The 26,156-nt window shown below is 43.2% G+C and overlaps 1 protein-coding gene across 2 annotated transcripts in view; it reads left to right on the forward strand.

Annotated features, from left to right (window-relative positions):
* Positions 1-619: 619 nt before the first annotated feature.
* The window catches only part of quob (quattro b), a 30,527-nt gene continuing 4,990 nt past the window's right edge, over positions 620-26,156 (forward strand). For both annotated transcript variants that reach the window (XM_083668201.1, XM_083668202.1), the window contains exons 1-18: positions 620-759; positions 9,903-10,100; positions 11,395-12,970; positions 14,343-14,552; positions 14,882-15,005; positions 16,179-16,272; positions 17,051-17,137; positions 17,458-17,574; positions 18,683-18,781; positions 18,878-19,026; positions 19,217-19,355; positions 19,864-19,986; positions 21,005-21,202; positions 21,522-22,537; positions 22,847-23,096; positions 23,852-23,941; positions 24,511-24,735; positions 25,577-25,747. In XM_083668201.1, the coding sequence (XP_083524327.1) occupies positions 757-759; positions 9,903-10,100; positions 11,395-12,970; positions 14,343-14,552; positions 14,882-15,005; positions 16,179-16,272; positions 17,051-17,137; positions 17,458-17,574; positions 18,683-18,781; positions 18,878-19,026; positions 19,217-19,355; positions 19,864-19,986; positions 21,005-21,202; positions 21,522-22,537; positions 22,847-23,096; positions 23,852-23,941; positions 24,511-24,735; positions 25,577-25,747 (4,869 nt within the window). In that variant the 5' untranslated portion in view covers positions 620-756. The remainder of the gene's footprint in view (positions 760-9,902; positions 10,101-11,394; positions 12,971-14,342; positions 14,553-14,881; positions 15,006-16,178; positions 16,273-17,050; positions 17,138-17,457; positions 17,575-18,682; positions 18,782-18,877; positions 19,027-19,216; positions 19,356-19,863; positions 19,987-21,004; positions 21,203-21,521; positions 22,538-22,846; positions 23,097-23,851; positions 23,942-24,510; positions 24,736-25,576; positions 25,748-26,156) is intronic.

Here is a 26,156-nt window from a genome sequence, read left to right on the forward strand (position 1 = left end):
GGGAGCGTGTCTGGTTATTGAGTGTGTGTGTGTGTGTGTGTGTGTGTGTGTGTGTGTGTGTGTGTGTGTGTGTGTGTGTGTGTGTGTGTGTGTGTGTCCACATTTGAATTCCTTATTTCATTTTGGATTAAAATGATTGTATCCGGTGCGTGAGTGTAGGCACACACTCATTTTAATACTTTATTTGGATCCAAAATGTAATAAAGATGTGTGTGCGTGCGTGTGTGTGAGTGAGTGTGTGAAAGAGTGTGAATCCCAGAGTGGTCTGAAGCTCCTGCCTCTGAGAAAAAGTCTGAAAAGCCTGGAGGGGGATTTCCTCTGAAAAGGAAAGCTTTTCTCCCCCCCCCTCCTCCTCCCCCTCCTTCTCCTCTCAGGCACTCTCTCGCTCTCGCTCTCTCTCCCTCTCTCTCCCTCTCCCTCCTTCCCTCTCTCTGACTCTCTCTTACTCCCACTTGCTCCAAAAACACACAGTGCAGCCAGCGAAGCAACAGGCAGCTTGACACTGCAGTTCTGAGCTCAACTCACTCAAACTTGCGGAAAGTCACTAAAGAATGGGATCTCTTCTGTCTCTTCTGCTATCAAGACCACTAACTGTCATGTGGACATACTTTCATCGATGGCAGCAACTTGGATGTTAGTACTGTAAACATGAGAAGACAACTACTCTCTCTCTCGACTTGAGGGAATTGCTCCGGACGGGATTATAGGGATAAAAATGAACAAACCTTCGGCAGGATAGAAGAGATACTAGCAAAGATGGTAACTATTGATTTATACTCTGTCCTTGTGAGTTTCTCTTTCCATTGGCTGTAGTTTCTTCTCCAGATCTGTGAGTTAAAGTGCTCTACTCTACTGACCTACTGACTGAGTGAACTACAGGTTTGAACAAGTGACTATTGCTCTGTTTCTCAGTGGCGTCTTCAGTCATGCAGGAATGAAGTCTGTCCTGTATGCCTGTTTTGTATTCAAGGCACATGACTCTCTGTAACATACAGTAATGTGCATGTTCAAGACCTCTGCAACATACAGTAGCTGCAAACTGTTGGACAATGTACTGAATTGTAGATGCTGTAGCAAGCACAGTATAGCATTGATAATGTTCAAGTATATCTCTTTCAAGATAATCATTTTAGGTTACTACACATATAGGAATAGTATTTCATTTTTATTGTTCTCACAAGAAACAAAACATTCATGCATGTTTTTTTTTTTATCCCCAAATCAAAGTAGCCTACTTCATGTGCTGTAGGGAACTCTACTGGTCTCGTATAGAACCGAACACAACATCCCAAGCCACTCAAGTGTCCCTATACTATGTAAGAGAGAGAAAGGAGTAGCACTGTCTTTGTTTTGTTGCGAAGGCAACACTTAAGCTCTTTGATTAGAATTTAATTGGTGTGGATTGCACACATACTTGGGCGAGCCAGGAGTATTTTCACAGTATATCAGCTGAGTGCTTTGCATTTTACAATAATGTGATTCCACAGCTCAGTGAGCTGCTCTCTAAAAGTTCAACCCCGAACCCACAGAGTCCTTTATGTCTGTGGCGACTAATCCTGGTTACAATAGTCACTAATTAATGACAGCGGTTGAACCACATGAAAAAGCCCAAGTTGTGCTACAATTGAAACATGAATGGTGTCTTTGAAGGATGTGGCCTTTCTGAACTTTTATTGAGATGGTTTTGGTTAAATGGAGAAAACCAGCAAATAACTTTGGGCATGAGGTGGGATTAGAATTCAATCCAACACACAGTGAGGCAAACCCAGAGTCAGTGATGACAAAATGTCTTATCAAATTGGGATTTGGCCCTTCAAGAGAACAGTTGAGCAGTGGAGAAACATTTTCATTTGATCAGACTCTGGCTTACGCTGCAGGTTTAATTGAATCCATTGCCAAGTGTAACTTGAACTACCTGTTCCACTTTCATTTGCATTGCAGATCTGGGAAAACATTTTTAAAATATTCGAAAAAGCAAATAGGTTTGCTTGATTCAACTTGTCAGGCACCATAGAAACAAAGTTTTTCCAACTATTTGGAACCATTTCAAATACTGTACCTATTTTGTCCAGGCCTGTTGCGTTGTCGAAGTCACAGTTGTGTTGTAGTAGAATTTCAGTGCAACCCTGAGAAGCAGCAGCTAGACAGTCTCCATAAAGTCATCGAAGCTTGTCCAATCAGTGATAACTTTGAGGAAATGAGGAAGTACCTCAACTGAGTTAGTGTGTAACTCACACACCTTCTGTACTGTACCACTAACAGGTGTTACTGCTCACAACCCTTTCCTTGGGAAGTTGTGTGTTGTATGGTCTCTTTGTCCTTACATTGTGACTGACATTATCTTCGAACGCCCCCATCCCAGACTTAAAGTTGTTAGCCTATCAGTTGAAAATGATTCAATTATGTGCCTGACCTGGTTTTCCATTTTAAGTCAAAAATCTCAATGCTGTTGCACTGTAAGCCATTTACTGGTTACTGTATGACAAGCATAGCAGAGCCAATCAGAGTAGAGTTGTCTATTCTCTAACCAAGGTCAGATCTGTTCCACTTAAGACTTTTTACCCTAACACAGCATGGAGGTCTGAGAGAAAACCGATTTGATTTGCAAGAGAATGGGTGTGTTGCAGGATGGGTGTGTTGCGGGATTCAATGTTTATTCAAAGTGTATGTTAATTATGGACCGTGGGGCCCAAACTGCTCTTGGCTTTCCAATGAGTTAGACTAGACTATGCTACTGCATTTTATCCATAAGGGATATTATTCTATATCAGCAGCATGATAAAGTGACATGTGACTCTGATACTATACAGTACATACTGCAGACCATAAATGTATTCAGTGAAAGATTCTCTACATTTGCCAATTGACAATGTGTATACATGTGTATAGTAGAGAAACATGATACACATATGGACACACACTGACTACTACACACAAGACTATCCGGATGCTGATTGGACAGCAGACACGTTGACCTCATGTGGACAGGGTCACAGCTGCGGTTCTCTAAACAGCCACGCGTGAGTCATCTAGAGTTCCCTCCCCGGCCAATGACAAGTCATCACATCTTAACAATACTAGCGTCTGTGTTCTCTTTGGAAGCCAAAAGCCACTGCTGCACTCTTTCAGTGGCTGCTGGATTGTTATTGCAGAGGCAACAGTGTTAGTACTGCATTTCTGATAATGGTGTTTTTTTAATGTAAGTTCTTACTATTTTATCATATTTAGAGAACTAAACACTGTACAGTACATAGGAGGGGTGAGAGAGAGAGAGAGAGAGAGAGAGAGAGAGAGAGAGAGAGAGAGAGAGAGATGGTGGAAGTGTCTTTTCAGGAAGAGAATGATTGTAGTTCACTGTTGTCCAACATACTGTGGTTTCAGCAGTGGTGTTTTTTTCTCCTCACTGAAAGATAAAGGCATGGTTCACCCTCTAAGTTGAATTTAATGTGCAGAAGATCATTAATTGAATAGACCCAGACTGTTAGTGACCCAGGATTGTGGTCAGCGTACTTGCTCCAGCACCACAAGATGAGGTGAATTTGGTCAATAATCCCTTTAAAGTCAAGCTGAAGTTCTAACAGATGTGATGTCTTTACTGTAATTGATGTCTATTATCGGTGTACATTCAACCAAGGTTTCACAATTTCTGTCTCTTCCAGTTGTAATGAGTTAAAGTGGTGTAGCCAGCCAATACCCACCCCCATAATGTGTCCCTGCTCTCTGCCTCGTGATCCTCCAGCTGTTTTCAGCCTCTTGCTCTCCACAGCACACCCACTGTTTGAAACTGTTGCTTGGCCTCAAACTTGGCATGAGAGAGAGAGAAATATATATTAATATTCAACTGTCAATACCATTCATCCCCATAAACACATACGACCCACCAATAGCATCTCCACACCAGCATTATGCATGTTAATGCATCACCATGATATGCCTTTTTAACCTAGTGAACGATACTCAGGGGGCCAGGACTTTACAAACCCCCTAAAAACAAACAAACAAGTATATTAAAAAATGTTCCTGATGTTTTGCCAGAAGGCATGCTGTGGGAAGAGAGTAGAGAGAGGATGAAGTTGTTTTGTCATGCTAAGTGGGTTGTCAGTATTCAGCAGAAAAGTGGCAGTGAATACATGAAAAACATATTTTTCAAAAAGCTGCCTGCTGCCTGCACTCACACTAGAGGCTTTTGCTGTGGGATTGGTAGCCAGGTTTGAGGTTTAGTGTTTGCATCCCAAACCTGTGGGTGAGCCCAGTGCAAATCCTGACCCATTTCCTGGCAACCCTGTGTCCCATGTGACCCAGGTTCACAGGTGTGCAGCTCCAACTGGCATTTGCCAAGGATGTAGGCGTAAAAAAATATTCGTAAAAAATGCATCGTTCCTTCCTCCGGTCCTCAAAATAATCACAGATCTGCCATGATTGAATAGATGAAAAAAAGGGTTCCACCATATTACTTTCACCTATCAAAGTATGTCAGACCTGTAATAACTTCAAGGAATGAAGTATCCCAACTGAGCTTCATGGATTTGGGGCAAATCTGACATGGGTTAGTCATAAAAAGCAACCATGAGTCAATTGCTGTTGTCTACAGTTGTGACACTGATGGTTTATGGCATGCAATTACAATCTGCTCATAGTCCTCAGAGCCATGAAACTGAACTGGAATATTTCTTCATGATCAATGTATACAGTACAGTATACAGACTGTAAGTCAAGATACAGGTAATTTTCCTGTGGAAAGTGGATAATTAAAATTCAGTCCATTTGAATGCTGATTTGTGTGTGTGTGTGTGTGTGTGTGTGTGTGTGTGTGTGTGTGTGTGTGTGTGTGTGTGTGTGTTTTTTTACACAAACTATTCCATTCTTGAAACCAAAATCTAATTAAATTTGACATTCCACTTTGCTTTATACCTTGTATTTTCTTTAGTTTGAATCCCAGCTCACCCAAAGAGATCTGCTTTTAATTCTGGACCTTCCGAGGACAAAGGCAACTAAACATCAGAAACCTGATACACTGTTTATATGGCCTCTTAACTTTACTAACACAGCCTTCACAGAGTTCTACAGGCTCATTAAAACCAATGTTACAGGAGTCCTGCCAGATCCACTTGCAGGCAACACACACCACACAATAGTTATCTAAAGGGAAGGATGGATAGATGGATGGACGTAGAGGGGTTTGTCTTGTGGGGGGCTTTTTTTATAGGGCGGCCAGTGTTAAAAGGATTTAAGATGGCTTCGTTCAATTGTGTGCCCCTTTGCCAAAGCCCTGAGCTGAGTTTTACAAGAGTGGCTCAGACAAAGACAGTACTGTCCCACCAACCAACAGGAGTAGCCCTCTCCTGAAGAAAGAGGGTAGAAGAAGGGAAGAGAGAAGGGTAGGGGGAGACATGCTGGGAACAGGGAAAGGGTTTGTTGCACTGTGGCAGCTGGAAATACAAGCCTTACTTCTAACCAATTTTGTCTGACTATGTTTACAAAATGCTCATGTATTGTAAATGTATTTGCTAAAACAAGTATTTCCCTTGCCCTCCTCTTATAAGCTGTATTTGTCTTGCATTCTGCTGAATCACTCAATAATTAGCTAAGTTAGCTAACATCTAAATTGCCCTTTTTTCCTGATAAGATCTTGCAGTTACTTTAGGCATACTTGTTTTGGGAAAAACATTCCCTGTCCCACCTCCTTGTGTCCACACAGACATAATAATGTGCTGTTGTTTTGGTTCAGTGGGTGATGTTTGGTCTCTGGGACTTGTACCTGTCTGCTGTGGTCAGACAAACATGAATCACCAGGGTTGACTAAGAGGTCAAAGCTCTTTCACTGGGCCTACAAACCATCACTTCTAATCTCAGGTGAAATACCTTTCAAGAATGTTTTCATTCCTTGGGTTGTGGTCCTCTGTCTAGAGGGGCTGTTGACTGCTCATCTCTCACTACGTTTTCAGTATGGCATGTTAACACAAAAGGGCGAGGGGTAATTTGGTTGGAGTTAGGTAATCCTTATGGTAATCACTTTTCTGCTTGTTTTCCCCCTTTAAACTTTTGATCATGCTGCTGATGACGGCATTGACAATGTCAGTCCACATAGTGTCCACAGAGTGTGACACACACCTTGACAGCTTATTTATACAGTTGTTGAAATCCAAGAGTAATCCTGCTGCTTTGGGTGACCAGCGCCCAAGGCAATACATAACTTAGGGAGACAAAGAGTGAGACAGAAAGGACTAATTAACTACTCAGAGCTCACAACAGTAAAAATGCCCAGAGGGGACATCCTTCTGTTTGACAGGACAAAGACCAAACCTGCAGGACAGATGCCACTGACCAGTCACCACCATGTCAATCCATGTCACACAATGACCCTTTTCGGGGGTAGAAAGGTTTCAAGAGCCAGGCAGTTGAATAGGGTTAAACCTCTGGATACCCAGGACAATAGCTGGGCAGAGGGAAACCCCCCGTCACACACTCACAGCAGGCTTATTTGAGTGGGCAGAAGGGGCGGCGGTGGAATGTGTCAGGAATTGTGGGTAGTCAGCTGGTCTCCGAGGTAGCCCTGCTGTCTGTGTGGACTAGGATAATGGTTCTGGATTCAAGCTTGATTGAATCCTTTCCCCTGGGTGCTCTGTGTGAAACAAATCTTTTAGGGTGGAGACAAAACACCATTCCACATTTCAACATGGGGAAATGAGAGCTAGATACACTGATATACTGTTGAACAGTAATGTGTTGTCATTAAGGATGTAGAGCGGTCATAGTGTCAGAGTGTAAATGGGATTTTTGAAATCACTGGGTAGCCTAAAATTATTGTAGTGGGGGGAAAGGAAATACAATGCAATGGCATCGACATGACAACAAACAGACTCATCCTTACTTCCAGTACTGTCCAGGGCATTGTAGTCAAATGGAATTACTGATTTACTTATCCATGATGTGTTATTGTTGTTCATACTATTGCATTGTGTATATTAGATTAAGAATGCAGACAAAATCGAAGAATCTGGCCAGAGCTGATCTAAGCCAATGCTTAGCGTGTGGTCAGAGTCCAAAAGGGCTGCTATCAGAATCCTCAGAGACAACGGCTCCTTGATGCAAATACCGAACCCATCTGCCATCAAACGCATAAGTGTTTTCCCTGGGAAGAAGTCAAGCTGAACTGCGCATGGCCCCAGCCTGTTTGGCATGCCGTCTGGCAGTTTGTCAAATGTAATGGGATACAAAAGAACTCACAACACCAGTCTCCATTCCGCTCCACTCACTCCACTTGGCCGGAGAGTCGGTCTGAACTGAGTCCAGCTGTGGAGCTATGTTTACTGGATCTCAAGGGGGTCTCGCTCATGAGGAAATCACCAGCCAAGCCACCCATGAGGGAAGAGTCAGGGTCGGAGCAAAAATGTCCCATGAGTTTAACCCCGCTGACTTTAAAGGAGTTCTGTCCATGCGTTACCGTACATTGTACAGTAAATGTATTGCCCCAGCCTACTAACTTCAGAGTACTGTTCTGTTATTGGACATGGCCCCAAGTCTATATTAGATTGAGAGACATACTGTACAGGAGAATTCTTGAACTCATTCTTCTCATTCACAGCTGTGAAACATTAGCATATGAGGACCAATCTCAAAGGTATTTCTGTTCTCACTTCTAATGTATTGTGACAGATGTGCACAATTAACAAAAGGAAGTATTCTCTTTTTTTTGGGTGGGGGGGGGGAATGTAATCTTTCTTACAGACAAAGATTTTGTGTAATTAGTCAACTATTGATGGCAGGTCAATTCACCCATAACGCCTATTCTTTCTTCTCCCTTGCATCCTGTTGATGTAGATTGAACAGAATCATCTGAAAAACATTTTAGACTGTTCACCTCTCAAACTACATTGGCATCATACAATAAAGGTATGACTACTGTAGAAGGCATCGTGTCAAGCTTATGGAAGAGGCACATTAGCATGTTAGCATAGTGTTGCTGAGGAGATTACACTTCTGTTACCTGAAGACCCATGCTAGGTCCAAAAGAAAATGCTTATGCTTTAGCTCAGTTGTACAGACGACCCAGGTCACATTAGCACAAGTTAACAAAACATAGTAGATAGATACTTAGCATATCTCCCTCATAGCTAGCCAGTGTGAGATCTTTGAAGCTGCTGGAGGCTTGTTTACCCTGGACCTGCCTGTGGCCTTGTCTATGCCAAGAGCTAAATCCAGAAGGGGCTAAAAACAGTTCGTCGTTTGCAGGGTCGGAGATCAACACTGCAGGGAAGTGTGAACTGACTGTATGACTTAACATGTTTCTTCTTCGTCTCTGTGCAAAGACATGCTCTCATCCAATCTACACAGTGCAAGTGTGAAACTGTCACTAAAGACAACTATCAACAGACTGTGCAAACTATCACACCCCTCTTTAATTCTTAAACTAAGGCATCATAGTGGGATAGACATGGCACAGGGTGTCTGAAAGACTTTGCAATGGACATAGATTTGGTCTGATATGTGTGATGAGAAACAATGAGGACTCATACAGTATACTGTACTCTCTGTCTCTGCAAAGCGAAATATACTGTACTGTACACAACTCTACGATATACACGATGGTCTGAATTGTGGAAGGGATTTTTAAGAAAGTGTCAGTGAGTTTGCATCCTATGTCAGCCAAACAAAATCCCAAAAACAATCTCTCCCCTCAATTTCCTCTGTGTTTTATTTACTCTCCACACAGCATAGCTGGTCTGAGGAGCTGAGCGGGGTGCAACAGATAGATTTGACCTAGTTCTTATGTGTTGTAAACACTACCACTATGCATCACTCCTAGTGCACAGAACAAACTGTGTTCTTTTACTCAGCTTGCCCTCTATGGGGACCTGTGATGGAGACCATACGTTTCTTTGTTTTCTCTCTGATACTTGTCCGTTTGAATCGGATCAAAACCTGACCCTTCACTGCTTGAAGTGTACCAGCTTAAATGAGGTGTATCTTGGAAGAACATGAAACACACAGTTGCAGACTTGCAGAGGACAGAGTTAAACATTACCAGATCATGTCAAAGGCTTGCGATTAGTCCCACTCAAACAAAACCTTGATCTTCTAAAACGTCAGTTTTTAATTTCCCTCTTGTTCTTAAATTGATGATATGGAGTATAATGAGTAAGCAGTACCAGTAGTTTGGGGATTTTTTTGCATTTGTTTCTTCTTTATAGTCATGTTTGTCTGATGTCGACTTTGCTGTACAATATGTGAAGACACTGTAGGCTACAATAACCCCAAATTGCATTCATACAGTTCTTCAAAGGTACATTTTTCAGGGATGCAGACACTAAAGAGAGACTGCTTTGAGGCATTCCAGAAGGCCCAGCTAAGGGTAAAGGCCAGGACAAATATCTGTCCTGTGGCTTTACGTTTGCAGAGTATTTATCTTTTTGGACGTTCTGTGGCTATGTGGAAGTTCTTCAAACACAGCTATGCTGTCAACATCAGTGCAAGTCAAAATAGACAATAACCTCTGAAGCTCTCTCCACACACACACACACACACACACACACACACACACACACACACACACACACACACACACACACACACACACACACACACACACACACACACGTGGAGTTCTGCGTGTACATTTACAAGCAATCATGAATTCCAAAAGCTGCACTGAAAAGAAACGTGTTATGGACAATTGCAGTTTTCACACTCTGTCACAAGAAAGTGACTTGTGTGAACAGGTTACAGTTAGTGAGGTAGAAAGTGGCTTTTATTTTTGTAAGTAGGCTGCACATCCTTTGGCTTTTCAATAGTTATTGGGCATATTCAGTGTCAAAAAATCAGACATAGGTCATAGACACTCTTGCTAATAAACCACACTCCATCTCTCTCTCTCTCTCTCTCTCTCTCTCTCTGTACCTCAGAATCCTGAATCCCTGGAATCATCCATCCAGAGTGCCCTGTCGGCCCTGTTCCCCCCCTTCGAGGCCACAGCACCCACTGTCCTCAGCCAGCTGTTTCGGACCATCGAGGAGCGTTACCACGGCGACGCGTTACACTGCCTGCTGGACTTCCTCATCCCTTCCAAACACCTCCTTGAGAGCGTGCAACAGGCGGCGTGTGTGAGTGAATACACTAGCACAGACACACACACACACACACACATTGACACTGCCAATGCAAACAAACATAGCAGGTACACATCAAAGACAAAGAGCAAGACAGGATGATATTATTGTAACAATATTACCATACAGCAGAAAACTGCAGAACTGCAAAACATGTAGTTGCTGCACTTCAGAGTGAAAAGGAGGTAAAACGGGTCTACATTTCCACCTTCTACACAGCACCCACAGGAGCTGTATATTCTAGCCCAACAGGTAAACAGCATTTGTTTTGTGCTGCAAGAATGCCGGTTTGGATTTGTATCTGTAATAAAATATTCTCTCATAGAGCATAAAGAATGTCGTTTGTGTCTGCCCTGAGAGACCTCATCACTGGTTTTAATTGAATAGAACCACACTTGCTACACAGAAGCAACTTGACTACAATGACTACCATAAAACATTGGAGCTTCACAAAAACTCTGTTAGGAAGAGCAACAAAAGGTTTCTTGTATTTTAGCTGTTTATGAATTCCAATTATTTTCAGTGGATCTTAGCCAGACACGCAACTGAGCCGACACAGCTCAGCAAAGGATCATATATTATTATAATATTATCTTCTCAAACAGTAAACAAAAGAAAAGAGAAATCACAGTGTAGAATTCCAGGCATTTGCCTTGACGGGAGGTTGAAGAAAAATCATGTTCAGGCCAGAATTGGGGTGACTTTTTTTCATAACCACAGCTCAGTAGTGCACAGCAAAAGGTGAATTTGAGGACTTTGTCCTTCCCTCATCACATTCTACTCTGCCAAAAGCGCTTTGTGGTCTGGAATGCTTGTTCTTTTGGAAGAAGAACTGAGACATTAATGTAAGGTAAAAATAGATTGATTACATACGCTCCCTTTACGTTGCTATCAACAATTGGCATTTAGAATTACAAATGAATTGCAGATTGCTTATTCAATTTCAAGAGAACTGAAATAAGGTTAACAAATGTAGAGCAGTTGAACTAAATAGGGGGTCATGTGATTTCATTTCACCACAATATCCTCATGGATGGTCAAGTTACTCCAGTATAGTCAATTATTATTATTGTCAGGAACAAGTAGACTTTACAGGGAGGTTTATCCTCTTGTGTACTGTAGCATGCATCCGTTCAGAGGATTGTAGAAGCTTTCAAACAGGCCTTCTATTCACTTCTCTGTTCACATACTGTAGCACATATGACACTATTTGCATTGTTGGTTGTAGTACACTGACAGTATATAGCATAATAACCCTTACAACTTGTGCAATATTCCCTCTCTGCAGGCGGCGTACTCTGATGTGCTATTCCGCTGTGAGGGCTGGCCCTTGTGCCTTCGCGACAGGACGGTGATCCAGCTAGCTCCCCTCAACCCTCTTCTGCTCCGCCCTGGGGACTTCTACCTGCAGGTAGAATCTTTCGGGGACCAGGCGGCCCGCATTGTTCTCAAAAGTCTTCTGGAAGAGGGCTATCGTGAGGTGGAAGAGACTCCCATCCCAGAGACCTCCTACCCTTGTATCTTCACAGAGGACTGGCTGAGGGAGGTCAATGATGGTCGCCACGGTACCCCATTGTCCCGCTGCTTGCTTTCCACTGACCAGGGGGTGATGAAAGTACCGTGGTCGCAAGTAGCCATTCCAGAGTTTTTGGACAAGCCTAAGACCATGCCGACTTCGCCTGTAATTCAAGAAGTTCCACTCGAGCCAAAGACGTTGCCATTTAACTCTGCTAACTCTTCCACCCATTCTATGGAAACCATGATCCTACCTGCTAGAGATGGGATCTCAGTGTCCTTGAGACTTGTGGACAGTACCTCGAAACTTGTCAAAGTTGACCATGACAAACCCACTCCCAAACCGCGCAGCAAACCACTAGTCAAGCCTGTGGGCTGGGTGTCTCCCAATACCTGGGACAGCAGGAACAATCGCGAACTTGAAGGTGACTATGTAGACCTGATTGACTTCGCCAAGGAGAAAGAGGCACGGGCAAAACTTGACAGGACTCAGAAGCCCTCTACTCCCCCATTGTTCAAACCGGTAAGGCCACCACCTCCTGTACCGCAAGGGAACAGTGCCCCCTGTGGACGAACCCTCAGGTTTTCAGAAGAGCCTTGTACCCCATGTAGTCAGAGGCGGCTAGGGCAGGAACCCAGTGGCCAAGAGCTAAAGTGTAGGTACAGGGACTCTTACCTGGCAGCATTGCGTAATCCAGTCACCTTTGAGAGGGGGAGTGTAGACCTACTGGCTGATCTGGAGGAGGTTGGCCCCTGTGAAGGGGAGGAGTCAAGCTTCATGGGTCACACTGGACATCCAGGTCCAGAGCTAGTGGAGTTCTATAACCACTGTAAAGAACCTACGATAGGTCATGAGCCACTTCAATATGGACACTGTGTTAAAGGTAAGGATTCTCCAGTAAATTGTGGACCACTCCAAGCTAAGGAACCTGCAATAAATCATGAACCAGGAAAACATATCATGGAATCTCCAGTAACACATAAACTGAGCCAAATCGGACACCATAAACAGGAACTTCAAACAACCCACATATCAGATCAAACAGGACCCAATTTTAAGGCACCTCCAGCAACTCCTCCACAGCCAGTCTTGGATACCTGTAATGGCAGCTCAAAGCCACATCGGACAGCAGAGGTGGTGAAACCCACCAGTAAACACAAGGCCAAGCCCAGGTCACCGTCCACAGTGTCAGAGATACCCAAAGGGAGTCCTCTTGTCCACAAACTCAACAACCGGAGCCACAGTGACATTTGTCCTGAGATGATCCCTAGGTTGGTGCAGTGCAAAAAAGGCACAGCCTTTGATCTGGTATCCCCAAAGCTAGACAGACGACAGTCCCCTAAAAAAGGTATGTAAAGAAAGTGTATGTGATTGTGACCACTGTGGGACCTAAGTACTACAGAAGGACGTTGATGTTGTTCTTAACTCACAAAAGAGCTCAGATGTACAGTAATATGCCTACAATTGAAAAAAAAGCAATGCATTTTAATGAATCCCATGCCTTACTGCATTAATATAATTACTTTTTTTTTTCTTTTTTTTTTACTGTTTTCTGAACCCCACACACTGAATTTGATGTACAATATGTTTTGTACATTAAGTTGTGTTACTCCACAGCTTACCCTCTCTGTTACTCTTACTTATTTTTTTAGTGGGACTCCCTTAAAAGGGAAGGGAAACCATCTCTGTATAAACAGATTTAAACACAACGTTGAACCCGTACTGAAGGGAGAGTGCTGTGTCAAAGGTCAAAGGTTACCATAAAGAGCTCACTATGATGTAGGGGTCAAAGAGTCAAAGATCAGGAGAGAACATGAGGTTCCTCAGGGGGAGATTCCTCCTCCACTGTCTGGCCTGCCGGAGAGAATGGCAGCATTCACGTCATTCCGAATGCCAAGGGAGAGGACGGAAATAACGTGTAGAGCCTCACCCTGAGAGCAGCCTCTGTGTCCATTGGCTATAGGGAGGGAAACATGACATTCCTTTAATGGAGAGAGACAGAGGTCGATAAAGAAAAGGGGGGGGGGGGCGGTCGTCTACGCCCCCTGCATGTGCCCTTACGCCCTCAAAAGGGAACTCAGAGGTCTGGAGACATGCTTGTCATGGACTATTATACGAGGGAACACAGACCAGACATTGTTGGCTTTAAAAAGAGGCCAATTAGGATGTTCAAAATCAAAGCCAGGCTTAACAGCCTTCAAAGTGTTGTGTTACATAGAGCATGTCCTATGTTTAAAGACTATACATAGTGCAGCTGTGATGCTTAGAGGTTTGTGTTTGTATGAAAGACAGCTATTGAGAGTAATGTCCCAAAAAGTCCCTCTGTGTTGAATTACTCCCAGTGCTGAAAGAGCAAAAGTCATTGGACAGGATATACTGTACAAGTGTGTGTCCAGTGTGACTACAGTAGAGAGCAAAAATGTATGGCTGAATGCTGAGGCATATCTAAGGCTAATTGATGTGAAAATAAACAATTCTACCTGCAAGACTTCAAATGGTTTAGATAATGATTGATACAGGAAGGAAATAATTAAATGAAACTGGCTTAAACAGAGACATATTTAGGTATATATATATATGCCATTTAGCTGACACTTTTATCCAAAGCGACTTACATTGCAGTGAGTGCATACATTTTTCAGATGCAAATAATGATGCAAAAAGGTCCAACTTCCTGATATAATTCCCATTGACACACTGTAATTCCTTTTCACGTTAAGACTCCCAGCCTGGAAAAGGTGAAACAAGGACTCCTCCACTCGCTAACGGAAAAGGGACAAAACCACAGAGCCCGATGGCTGATAAACCATCAGCACCCCCAATCCTACCCCCCTCCCCCAAATCTGGAGTTCCACTGTCTCCCCCCTCCCAAGAAACCAGCATCAGAAGCATCAGTGGGCTACTTCAACTGAGCATCGCCAGTCTACCAGGTACGATCTCTGTCAAGTGGGTTTGTCGTGGTCAAGTATGAGAATCAAAGGTCTTACAGCTGAATTGGTCCTGTTGTGTTTTTCATATTGGATGCATGCTGGTTGCCGCATTCATCACGCATCTGATCTTTGGAGAAAAGCATCATTTTCTGTTTAATGGTTAACCAGGAAATCAAGGAAGGCCATTTCAGTCTCAAATGTGTCACTGTAAATGTACTAGTTACATGCAATTGTATAAGTAATCCCATGTATCATCATTGTATCTTTTGCAACTTTATGTACAGTAAAGTGTGACCTCTTCCCCCCTCTTGTGCTCTCTCTAACCCTAGGGAGCAGGGACAAGGCAGGCAGGGCGGTGGTGGAGGTCCATGGGGACAGGAAGGGCTGGACATCCCCTCTGGTGTCAGCCCAGGAGGTGTGCAAACTGCTGCTCTACCTCCACTCCATCCCCAGGTACAACATAACCTGACACCATCACATGTGCTTTTTGCCATTGCAGTGCAAAACGTACAGAATAATGATTCATCAGAAAATCTGTTTGGAAATATCAGTGTCCACATGAGATAGAAATGTCAGATGGCATAGATACCAAAGTCTGTGTTCTTTTGCCTTTTCACACCCTCATAACGCACACTCTGCCATGTCTTCATGTCATCTCTATGTAATGTTTACATACCCCTTGCCTCTTGAGATATATAAAGTAGCTAGTACATTTACATTATGACAAATAATGAATGAACTGAGAAGCGTATAGTATACCATATAGTTCAGAAATCATCCACAACATATCTTGGGACTGGATCTGTTATATCATCTCACCACAAGGGGGAAACACATCCCACACAACCCAATGCTTGTGTACTACAATGCATCCCTCTGATCTGAATCACTGATCTGACTGTATTTGTAAAGTCTTTGTAGTGGAAAACTTGCTGTCCAATCATGTTGGAACTGCGATTATTCCAAAGGAGGAAGAGAATATGCATTTTCAGGATCAGTTCCTATAACCAATAAAGATTAAGTAATGCAAAAACACACTCTTAACCCTTGCTTTAACCCTAGCTGATATGGCCTCCCACTGCACTATATAAAACCCTGCAAGTCCTTAGATACACTTATATACACTTTGTAGTCCACTCTGTATACATACATAGCTTTAATGGACAAGCTTTGAAGTTCAAGGTGACAGCTAACTCGTTAAACAGATTGCCCCTTTCTTGTCCCCAGTTAAGAGGCATTTGAACCTGACAATGACAAAACTACAGCCTGTAGTCAGGCTGGCTGCCAACTGTCTGGTATGCAGGGTCGGCTTTTAAGAACGGGCAGGCATTTCTTATTTAGACTCACAACTGGTAACCTAAGAAGAGGCATTTAGAGTAAGGTGTTAGTGTGTGGGGATGTGGGGGGCTATTGTGTGTGTGTGTGTGTGTGTGTGTGTGTGTGTGTGTGTGTGTGTGTGTGTGTGTGTGTGTGTGTGTGTGATAGAGACATAGGGAGAGACAGAGACAAAGAGAGGGTGAGGGGTGAATTCTAAAACACTTGTAATGCCACCTTGATAAAGTGAGTCTGCCAGGATAGTGTGAACACGTCTTGATGTGTTCCTACATCATTTCTTGTATTTTCCAGGAAAGAAATTCGAGACCTGGGAATGACACTGGTAATCGATGCCAGGAAGAGATCCCCTCCCTCCATCCTCTACAAAGCCTTACTGATGGTCCAGGTTAGGAAAACAACAGTCATAAACGTCAACTGTCAAACACTGATCCTTTTGCCTAGATTCTGAGATAAAGAACTGAATGTCTGATATGGGTGGCATCACTCAATGGGGTATCTAGTTTCTGGAAACTCAAACACAGTATAGTGTCAAGTTCATCACAGGCCCTAACTCGAAACAAACCCTTCTTCCTACTCTAGGCATCCATGTAGCTCTGACAGAGGTATACACAGAATAGTACTGTAGTACCTCCACCTTGGTCTCTGATAAGATAGCTGTTTGCCTCTTTTGCAATATCTATCCAATCATTTCAGATCTCCACAAGGATCTAGAAAGTAGGAGCTGAGGGTTGTTTCCGGACAAGGGCCAGTGTTTGCATTGCTCATAAAGTCCACAGGGGTGCAGTGTTGAGTTATGTTTTCAGATTTGCAACGGGAAGGGTGGAAGAATGAATGCGAACAGAATCTCTACACACTGTTTATACTGCGTCTATTGTGTTAATAATAACATTAACAGTGCTCAAATCTTGAGGGACATTTTAAAAGCTTAAATGAGTTAGCGCTTTCTTTTTATTTGGGAAGGTTGTGTGAGGTATCACTGGGAAGTGCTAGGAGTGTGTGTGTGTGTGTGTGTGGCGGGGGAGGGGGAATCTGGGAAGTGTGTGCATCATAATGCTATAATGATCATTTTTTGTTGGCCATGTACATTATTGATACGGTACAATGAACCGTTATAATATCTCACTCTGATCTCCATCCTATTGGTTGAACTCCCTGTACTGTAGGAACAGGCCCTCCATGCTGTCCATAGTGTCCTGATGTTGGTGGATAAAGACACTAGCCCTCGCCCAGAGAGACAGCCTGGACTACAGGTTAGAGTTCAGTGTCATACAAACATGCACACACGCACACACACACACGCACACACACACGCACACACACACACGCACACACACACGTAGGTTAGAGTTCAGTGTCATACAAACATGCACACACGCACACACACACACGCACACACACATGTAGCTGTGAACCAGTCAGTCCCCTCTCAAGTCCCTGCTGATCAAATGGTCATAAATGAAAGGAGACTAGGAAAATATGCTATTTTAGACTATTGGGACACATCCACATTGTCAGGTCCTCCGCCTGTGTACAGTAACTAACACATCCTCTTGTTTCTTCTGTCAATCAGATGGACATTGTGACCTCTCTGAAGGCCCTGCACAAGACAGTGGAAGGGCAACATCTGACCTCTGACCTGGGTGGGACTTTCCCCTATAGTTGCACTGATTGGCTACAGTTTCATCAGGTACAGTTGAATATTCAGTGATTTTGTGTATGTTTCAGCCATTTTAAACATACCTGTACAGCAGGAGTCTCAAACTCAACTTACCTGGGGGCCGCTGGAGGTAGAGTCTGGGTGAGGCTGGGCCGCATCAAGACCAAATCTCTCTGGATACCATTGAGCTAACTCTGGTTAACTTCTTCTTTATAATATTCAGGTTATAACCACCATTTAGCTTTTGTTCATGCCGCCCATCTCATGCTATTTGCGATCCATGTAATTCGTTTCCCTTTCCTATTGCAACACTCTACTGTCTTTATTAGGTCACTGATTACTCTTGTTGAGTCCGCCCACTTCCTAAGTCCTCTGTACCTTGCACTGGGTGACAAGATATATTTTCCTTCCACTTGGTGTGCGTGTGAGAAAAACGCGCGGGCCGCACTAACACTAAACTTTGATGTCAAGTAGGGGGCCACAAAATATCGTCCCGCGGGCCGCGAGTTTGAGACCCCTGTACAGTACCTGGTTGTATGGTCTAGTTTGCTAGAAGTGGTTTTTAGTGGCAATGAAATGTAAACGGAATGTCTTATAATTTACAAAGTACACATCTCAAAGCGCATAAAAGGTGTGATGAACAGTTACATGAAATACATAAAAGGTAGAACTATAACAAACAAACTAATGAATACAAAGAGAAACAAAGAGTAATAAAGATTTGATAAAGACTTGAGAGTTAATAAAGACTTGAGAGTTAAGATTACTGTATCACTACAGTATGCTGAGTTTCCCATACATTTCACGTAATTGTGTGTTTTCAGTTTGATTAACCTTGAAGTTCCCAGTGGAGTACAGCAGTTCAAACACTGAACTGGGGTTTACTCTTATCCCACGTACGATTAGCCACTGCTGTGCCTTGTAATCCCTGGCTGAGATGAGTTGGTTGGGTGGGTGGAGGTGTGATAAGGGTTAGAGCAACATTCATTGACTCATCCTTATGATGACTGTGATTATTCATATGCTTTATATCATTCACTGGTGTAGGCTAGTGCTGTCATTAACCACTCATATGGGGTCAGATATCTTTTCATCCCCCTAACAGTTAATGGTAGGATTTGGTGTTTGTGTGTTACAGAAACTGGTTTCCTTTGTGTCAGACTTGCAAGGGGCAGCTCATTTGCTCCAGAAAGCCATCAAGAAAATTAACAGCAACAAAAAAACGGACACCAGCGAGGTAGCTACTGTTTATAAAGTCCATTCATGATTATGGTGTTTTGCAGGATTTTGTCAGGACTGAATTTGCTGTATTGTATTGTGATTTTTTTCCTAGGATGTGCAGCTCTGTATTCAAGAGCAGAAGACTTCGATGAAAGAAGTCCTTGAGGACGCCCGATTGGTCACATTACAGAGAGAGGGTGGGGCCATCCTGGCCAGAATGAGGAGGGAGGAGTTTAGATTTTCACAGTCAGAGGACTACAGGTATAACTCTTTATTGATGTGTTTTAATTTGATGGAAATAGTAAAAAACATTTATTTATTCCATTATCTTAGACATGCTAGACATATCTTAGACATAACTAATCTCATCCTCCAATACACATCATCTATCACAGTGGGGCAATGAGAAGGAGTACAGTAGTTGTGTGCTAACTTACTCTTCTCACTGCAGGGACTCTATTGAGTCAGTGACGGTCCTGTATAACCAGGTGGAGGAGAGGGTTCATATGCTGGTGATGAGGTCCAACGAGTCACTGCAGCACCTGGACTTCCTGTACAGACTCCGGGAGACGGAGGGCAAACTGAACACGGTACACAGGCTCCTTCTTTCAGGGCGGTTGCACAGGAAATTAATGTAGAGACCTACCAAAAAGTTGTTCCTATTACATTCCCAGACTTACTTTTAATCTGAACTTCATAATTGAGAGTATTTTCGATCAAAAACTCTAATGGAATGTTGATAACAGCAGTTTTAAGAGTAATAACAACAGTAAAGGATGTCTATCTTCACTAATACTCATAGGCGTAGAGGTTCATATGTGGAAGAAGTGGGCGTTTTTTTCCCAGTGATGTGGCTATACGTATTTAGCAAGAAAACTGTCATTTTATGCAGAATTGGGAAATGCACATATACAGAAGTTCACACAGGAACATGGTTCATGATTCATCATGTCAATGCTTTTCACCACCGATATTTAGAATCAAACCTCCACTCATGCCGAAACCTGTTTATTTAACAAACTAGATTAATAGTTTATGAATAATTAATAATGTTTCTATACTTTCTGGGTGTTTATGTACCATCTTTTCCCTTTGTAGGCCAGGGCATGGTTTGATACAGAGGGAGAGCAATGGCTGAAGGATTCTAACTCAACTGAAGACACCCTGGAAGGTGTGAAGAGTGCCCTTCAGAGCTTTGACTCCTTCCTTACCCAGGCCAAGGTACTATACAGCGGGAGCATAACATTAGAAGGAAAGAATTATACAGTACATGTTGGTGTGACAAGAGCTGTATAGTCAAATCAAATATTAAATATCATCAAAATCAAATACATGAAAAATATCATAAGAAAACTGTACAAAGTGTAAAAAGAATGACAGGCCCCAAATAAACACATTTCTGGTTCAGTTACAATACACGGTGCATAGACCAGAATCAGAATCAGAATTATTTTATTTGGCCGAGTATATTTGCACATACAGGAAATTGACTTGGTGAGGTTGGTGCATGGACATAAAAAACAAATAGCTTGGTGATGGCCTTGAGGTGGGTGAGCACGAGGCGCTCAAAGGTCTTCATTACCACAGAGGTCAGGGCGACTGGTCTGTAGTCATTAAGGCCTGTGATCCTCTGCTTTTTGGGAACTGGGATGATGGTGGATGTTTTGAAGCAGGCAGGTACCATGCATTCAGCCAGTGAGGTGTTAAAGATGTCCGTAAACACTGGAGATAGCTGGTCTGCACAGTGCTTCAGTGTGGAGGGGGAGACAGCATCTGATCCAGCTGCCTTGCGGGGGTTCTGTTTCTTTAAAAGTTTGTTAACGTCTCTCTCCTGGATGGAGAGAGGTGCGACGGGGGGGAGGGGGCTGTAGAGGTTAGTGTCTCTGTCCAGGCTGTGAAGGAGAGGTGTGATAGCTGTGGGGGAGGGTTGGTTTTGTGGGTCAGAGTCAGGGCTGCTCCATTATCTGTCGAATCTACAGTAGAAGTCGTTCAGGTCATTTGCAAGTCTGAGGTCTTCCATAGAGTGGGGGGATTTGAGGTACTACAAAACATTCATTTACGCAAATTCTACTGCTGTAAAAAAAACACCAAACATATTTCCTCAAAAGATAATGATAAAGACCATTTTTCACAAAGAATTACGACACATTTTTCAGCTTACATAGGTGGTGGGGAGGGAAAGCAGGACAGGTGGGAGTTGAAGTCTATGACCTGACAGATGTTTTTGCATTTATCCTAGAAACAAAAACAACACGCCTTGAACCTGGTGATGGAGGCAGAGAAGATTCAGCGACCCACTGATCCCAGCCCTGAGACAGATGTTTTTCGGACTGTGCTGAACACATTCCAATCCAATATGGCCGACTTCATGTTGCGTGCGGAGCAACAGCATACTGAGCTCGACAATATGGTGCATTTGTATCGCTTCTGCGAACAGGTTTGTTAAGGCCATTGCCCTTTCCTTATGCCACTCCTTTTATGTCTGCCTTTCTTCCTTTCTCCTCACATTCATCACCTTCTTTGTTACTTACTTCCTTTCTGTTTCCGAATCTATCTAATCTTATATCAGGTCAGCACTGACCTTATGACAGCAAGGACAGGAGAATGTGTTGAGTATATGGACAGGGTCTCTGTTCAATCCCAGCCACAACAGTTATCATTATCCAAGATACACATGACACAAAATGACAAAAAGAAATGCAGAAAGGAAATCAAATTCAGGATGAAATAAAGCTGTTGTCTCTGTTTCTCTCTAGGCCTCTGCCCTTGCCAAGGAATGCAGGCAATATATGGAGCAGGTAGAGACACGGTGTGACCCTGCCAAAGTCAATCTAAGTACACTTAAGCAATATGAGGAGAGATTGACTTGTGGTGACTTTTCAGCCCAAAGCTTCCAAGCCGTGAAAGTCAAAGCCTGCGCTGTAAAGGGCTCTGGGGGGATGAGGGTGTGGAATGCAGCCTGGATCCAGTGCCAGGAAGTCAGACAGTGTCTGGGGGAGAGACTGGAGAGGGAGGTTGATAAAGCCCAGCAGTCCACAGCTGCTAGTGCTCAAGGGAAGAGTAGGCTGTTAGAAAGGGGGAAAGAAAAGGAAGGGGAGGGAGAGAAGGAGGCCCGCTCTTTCTCTCAGGTGCCAATTCCACACACAGCGGTGGTCGATAACTCAGGGACAGCTGTGATGGAGACCAGAGATGGCGGTGTTTGTGAAAGCGTAAATATCACATGTTTTCATCAGCCTTTCAAACCTGACTTGAAAGGGAGCGAAGGAGCCAAAACTCCACAGTTGCTCGAATCCCCAGTCAAAGAAGTGAAACCAACACCTGTAGTAACCCAAGATGGAGGTGGTGGTCTTGGGTCAAAATGGCAGAAGGTGCCAAGAGAGCACCACAGCGAGGCGGACCTCAGGAGAGTGGATCCAATTGGTGGATGTGAAGCGTTTCCATGGCAGCAAGCCTTGGGGAGGTCCCTGAGCGAGGGCTCCTGTGTGAGCTCCCTTATGTCCTCCATGTCTGGTTCCTCCCCCTCATCAGCAAGACACACCCACTGCCAGCCTTTAACACTGCAGCCCACCCAGCATCTTCACATTTCTCGGCATGACAGTTTCTGCTCCAACCACTCCTGCTGTAGGTCAAAGGGGTTCAAGGACGGAGACAGAGCAGAGGTTGGTCCTGCCGAAAGGTCGTCAGTGTCCCCCCCTGACCCCATTGGTGAGAGAACCCAGGATGTGTCACTACAGACCAATGCACAAACAGAGGAAAATGGCAGTAATGTTCTGTAAGTGATGGCCTTTCTCAACCACTATGAAACAATAACATTCTCATGTTTTTTGTTCCACAAAACTTTTATGTTTTTTTTGTCACATACAATAACAGGTGTTATTTTGGCAGATTAGGTGTTGTTCTTTCGGCAGATTAAACAATAAACAGCCAAGTGATATGTCCGTACCAGCATAGCACGTAGAATGAAGCAATATGCGTATTAGCCATGCAATCTAAATGTACGCCAGTGTGGACTTTGAAACACAGCCAAGATATACAACACAAAATCCTCCCTCTTCAAATGTTTCATTTATCTGTTGGACAGGAAGCTGCAGAGGATCATGGAGGAGCTCTTGATGACGGAGAGGGAGTATGTGAGAGCGTTGGGCTACGTTCAAGAGTACTACTTCCCTGAGTTGGAGAGGGTCGATGTGCCCCAGGATCTGAGGGGCCAGAGGGGGAGCATCTTTGGCAACCTGGAGAAGCTCCACGACTTCCACCGCCACCACTTCCTCAAGGAGCTGGAGGGATGCCTGAAAGAACCCTTCAGAGTGGGCCGCTGCTTTCTCCGACATGTGGGTCCTTCCTCCATCCCATAATAGTTCACTTCTGTTCAATTTGGCACATGTTTGATTCCTTAAAAAATGCATCTCTTTGAAGGAATCACTGATCTAACATGACTGGATTGGGTTAGGGTTAGGGTTAGCGTTAGGGTTAGGGTTAGGGTTAGCAAGCTCTTTATTGCATGGCTTATACCGGCCAAGTCATGTCAGATGAGTGATGCATTTTAAAAGTATTCAAAAAGGGCCCAGAGCTGTTGATATACCTTCCATATTGCCACCAAAGGTTCTGCAACTTTTTTGATTCCATTAGTATTGTAATTTTCATTGCAAATACATTATACAGTTTTTCATTTATTCTTAATGTGCTCTAAAAACACAATCAAATACACTGTGGAAAAAGACGAATAAAGTAAAGTAAACAACCCCAACAATTATTTCAATCACATTGAATGAAAGACTTCTCACTTTTAATTAATTTCTTGTCTAATAGTATTGAGAGACAAATATCTGGTTAGCACCATCAGCTTGTGTGCATGTGGTGGAAGTCCTTACTTGAGACCATGATATCAATCAAAATGGTGTTACCGCTCTGTAAAGAGCTCCAGATGTGAATGTACAAGGAAGAAATACCAGGGAATTTTTACTGTAAGGGTCCATTTCCCGCCTTCCCGACAAAAGAGCAAGTTAGTGAGTCAGTTGTTTAGTGTAAGACATGAAAATAAAGAGCGTGTCTAATTGCACATGTTATTTTTCATTCTCCTATTTAGAGAGAGAGCTTTGGTCTCTATGCTCTCTACAGCAAGAACAAACCCCAGTCTGACAGCCTTCTCATCAATCATGGTCATGACTTCTTCAAGGTGAGGATATTAGCTCATCTCTCATCTTTTCCACTCTCTTTGAAGACCCACAACTGTGGTGAAACCAATGTAGTGGAAACTGGAAACTACGTCTTCACCTGTTCAATCATGTCATATGATATTGTTGTAAGGAAGGAAGGGAGGAAAGAAAAGCATTCGATATGGCCATGGTTTTTCTCCAAAAGAGGCCAGGGTTTTTCATCATAATCATAATCAACCAGATGGCAACATACAGTACAGAACAAAACATTATGTTCTTAACCAGCCCCGGTTGGTAAACAATCACACTACCCGGTTGGTAAACAATCACACTACACATGGTACCCAGCCCCGGTTGGTAAACAATCACACTACACACGGTACCCAGCCCCGGTTGGTAAACAATCACACTACACATGGTACCCAGTGAAACAGATTTTTTATGGGGGAATAGAATTTACCCACCTTTGAAGAAAATGTGCAGATTTTTTGTTTACGTTAGTCATTTTCTCCCATATCCAGCGTTTACAAATTGTATCTATCACTACTGTACTTCCCTGATGGTAAGCCATCTCTTCCTAATGGCCCAGCAAAAACAGTCTCAACTGGGGGACAAGATGGACCTGTCCTCGTACTTACTGAAGCCGGTGCAGAGGATCAGTAAGTACAGTCTACTGCTCCAGGACATGGTGAGGGAGTGCGGCCCCCAGAGAGGTCGAGAGATGGCTGAAGTTCAAGCCGCCCTTGAGGTCATCCAGTTCCAGCTCCGCCACGGCAACAACCTTCTGGCCATGGACGACATCCAGGACTGTGATGTAAGAATAAGAATAAAGTTCTTACTGAAACTTTATAAGAATTGAGTTAATGAAACTCTTCTCTTTCTCTAGGTGAATGGATGGATGGGTTGGGGAGGGGAGATGGTGTTGGTTATTTATGTGGTGTTTGTTGGTTATTTATGAGATATTGTGATAAATGTATTTGGCTGATTAATAGGGGATGGGATGAGTGGAGCGGAGAGGAATGTTGGTGTTTTTTCCATGGGTGTTTCTGTGTGGGATGCTGGTTGTCTACAGTGTGTAGGAGCATAACCATGTTTAGATAGTGAAGCATAGGGAGGATGAGTTGGGTGGGAGTTGGCTATGTTCATAGTCATACTGTATCCTGTATATCTTTGTTAGAGTTTGATCTTTTTTGGGAAATACCAAAGCAATGGTTTTTTATCCAACAGTAGTTGGTGTTCTGATTTGATGTGTGTTAGGGTGCTCTACTTGTGCATATTAGGCTCTACTCATGTTGTTGTTATGTGCTACCTATGTATCAACTATATACAGTACTGTATACGGTAACTAGCTAGTAGCTACAGGTGCAGTGAAGAGTAACAGAGTTACAGAGTAACAGAGAGATATTTTCTTCAGGGGATGGAATGGGGGGTTGTGAGGTGGAATGTTGTGGAGTATTTATTCAATCTTAGTGTTGTTGAGATGTTTTGATGGATGTTTGTTAGGGAGGTCCTGTTAGGGTGAAGGAATTCAAAAACTTTGGCAGTGAAAAATTGCATAACAGCGTGTGAATATGGACAGCATTATGGTTGAGAATGACAAAAAAAATGAAACTCGGTACTGAACTGCACCCTCATTGTAATCTCTTCTTCCATAGGTTAACCTGAAGGAGCAGGGGCAGCTGATTCGCCAGGATGAGTTCCTGGTGTCCTTCAGGAAGAAGAAATGTTTCCGCCACATCTTCCTCTTCCAGGACCTCATCCTCTTCAGCAAGACCAAGAAGACTGACGTGGGAAATGACACTTACGTTTACAAACAGTCATTCAAAGTATGTAGGCCTACACAATTCAACATAATCCCACACTCCCCATTTCATGTCATCCACTTCCCCTTCCTTTTTACATGAATTACTCTTCCATAACTTCACTTTTATATAAGCCACTTCCCCTACTGTTTTTGCGCCTTTTCCCCTTATGAGGCACCTTGTGAGGCACACCCAAAAGTTAAACTAAAAGAAAACAATGAAAAGCAATGCTCAAGCACTTTTATAAAATGCATAGTGTGAAAAGGCTCTTAGTCTACTCTGGAACTACAGACGAAAATGACGTAACTGCAGTACATTGACACTTCAGATCCTGAAATGTTGATTATTGTGCATTCATTGTCCCTATTAAATTAATTATATTAAATGAATAAATGAACATGCATACCAATGCTTGTTGTCTTTTGCTGAAAAG

This window comes from Argentina silus (genome assembly GCF_951799395.1).
Source record: "Argentina silus genome assembly, chromosome: 4".
Lineage (NCBI taxonomy): Eukaryota > Metazoa > Chordata > Actinopteri > Argentiniformes > Argentinidae > Argentina > Argentina silus.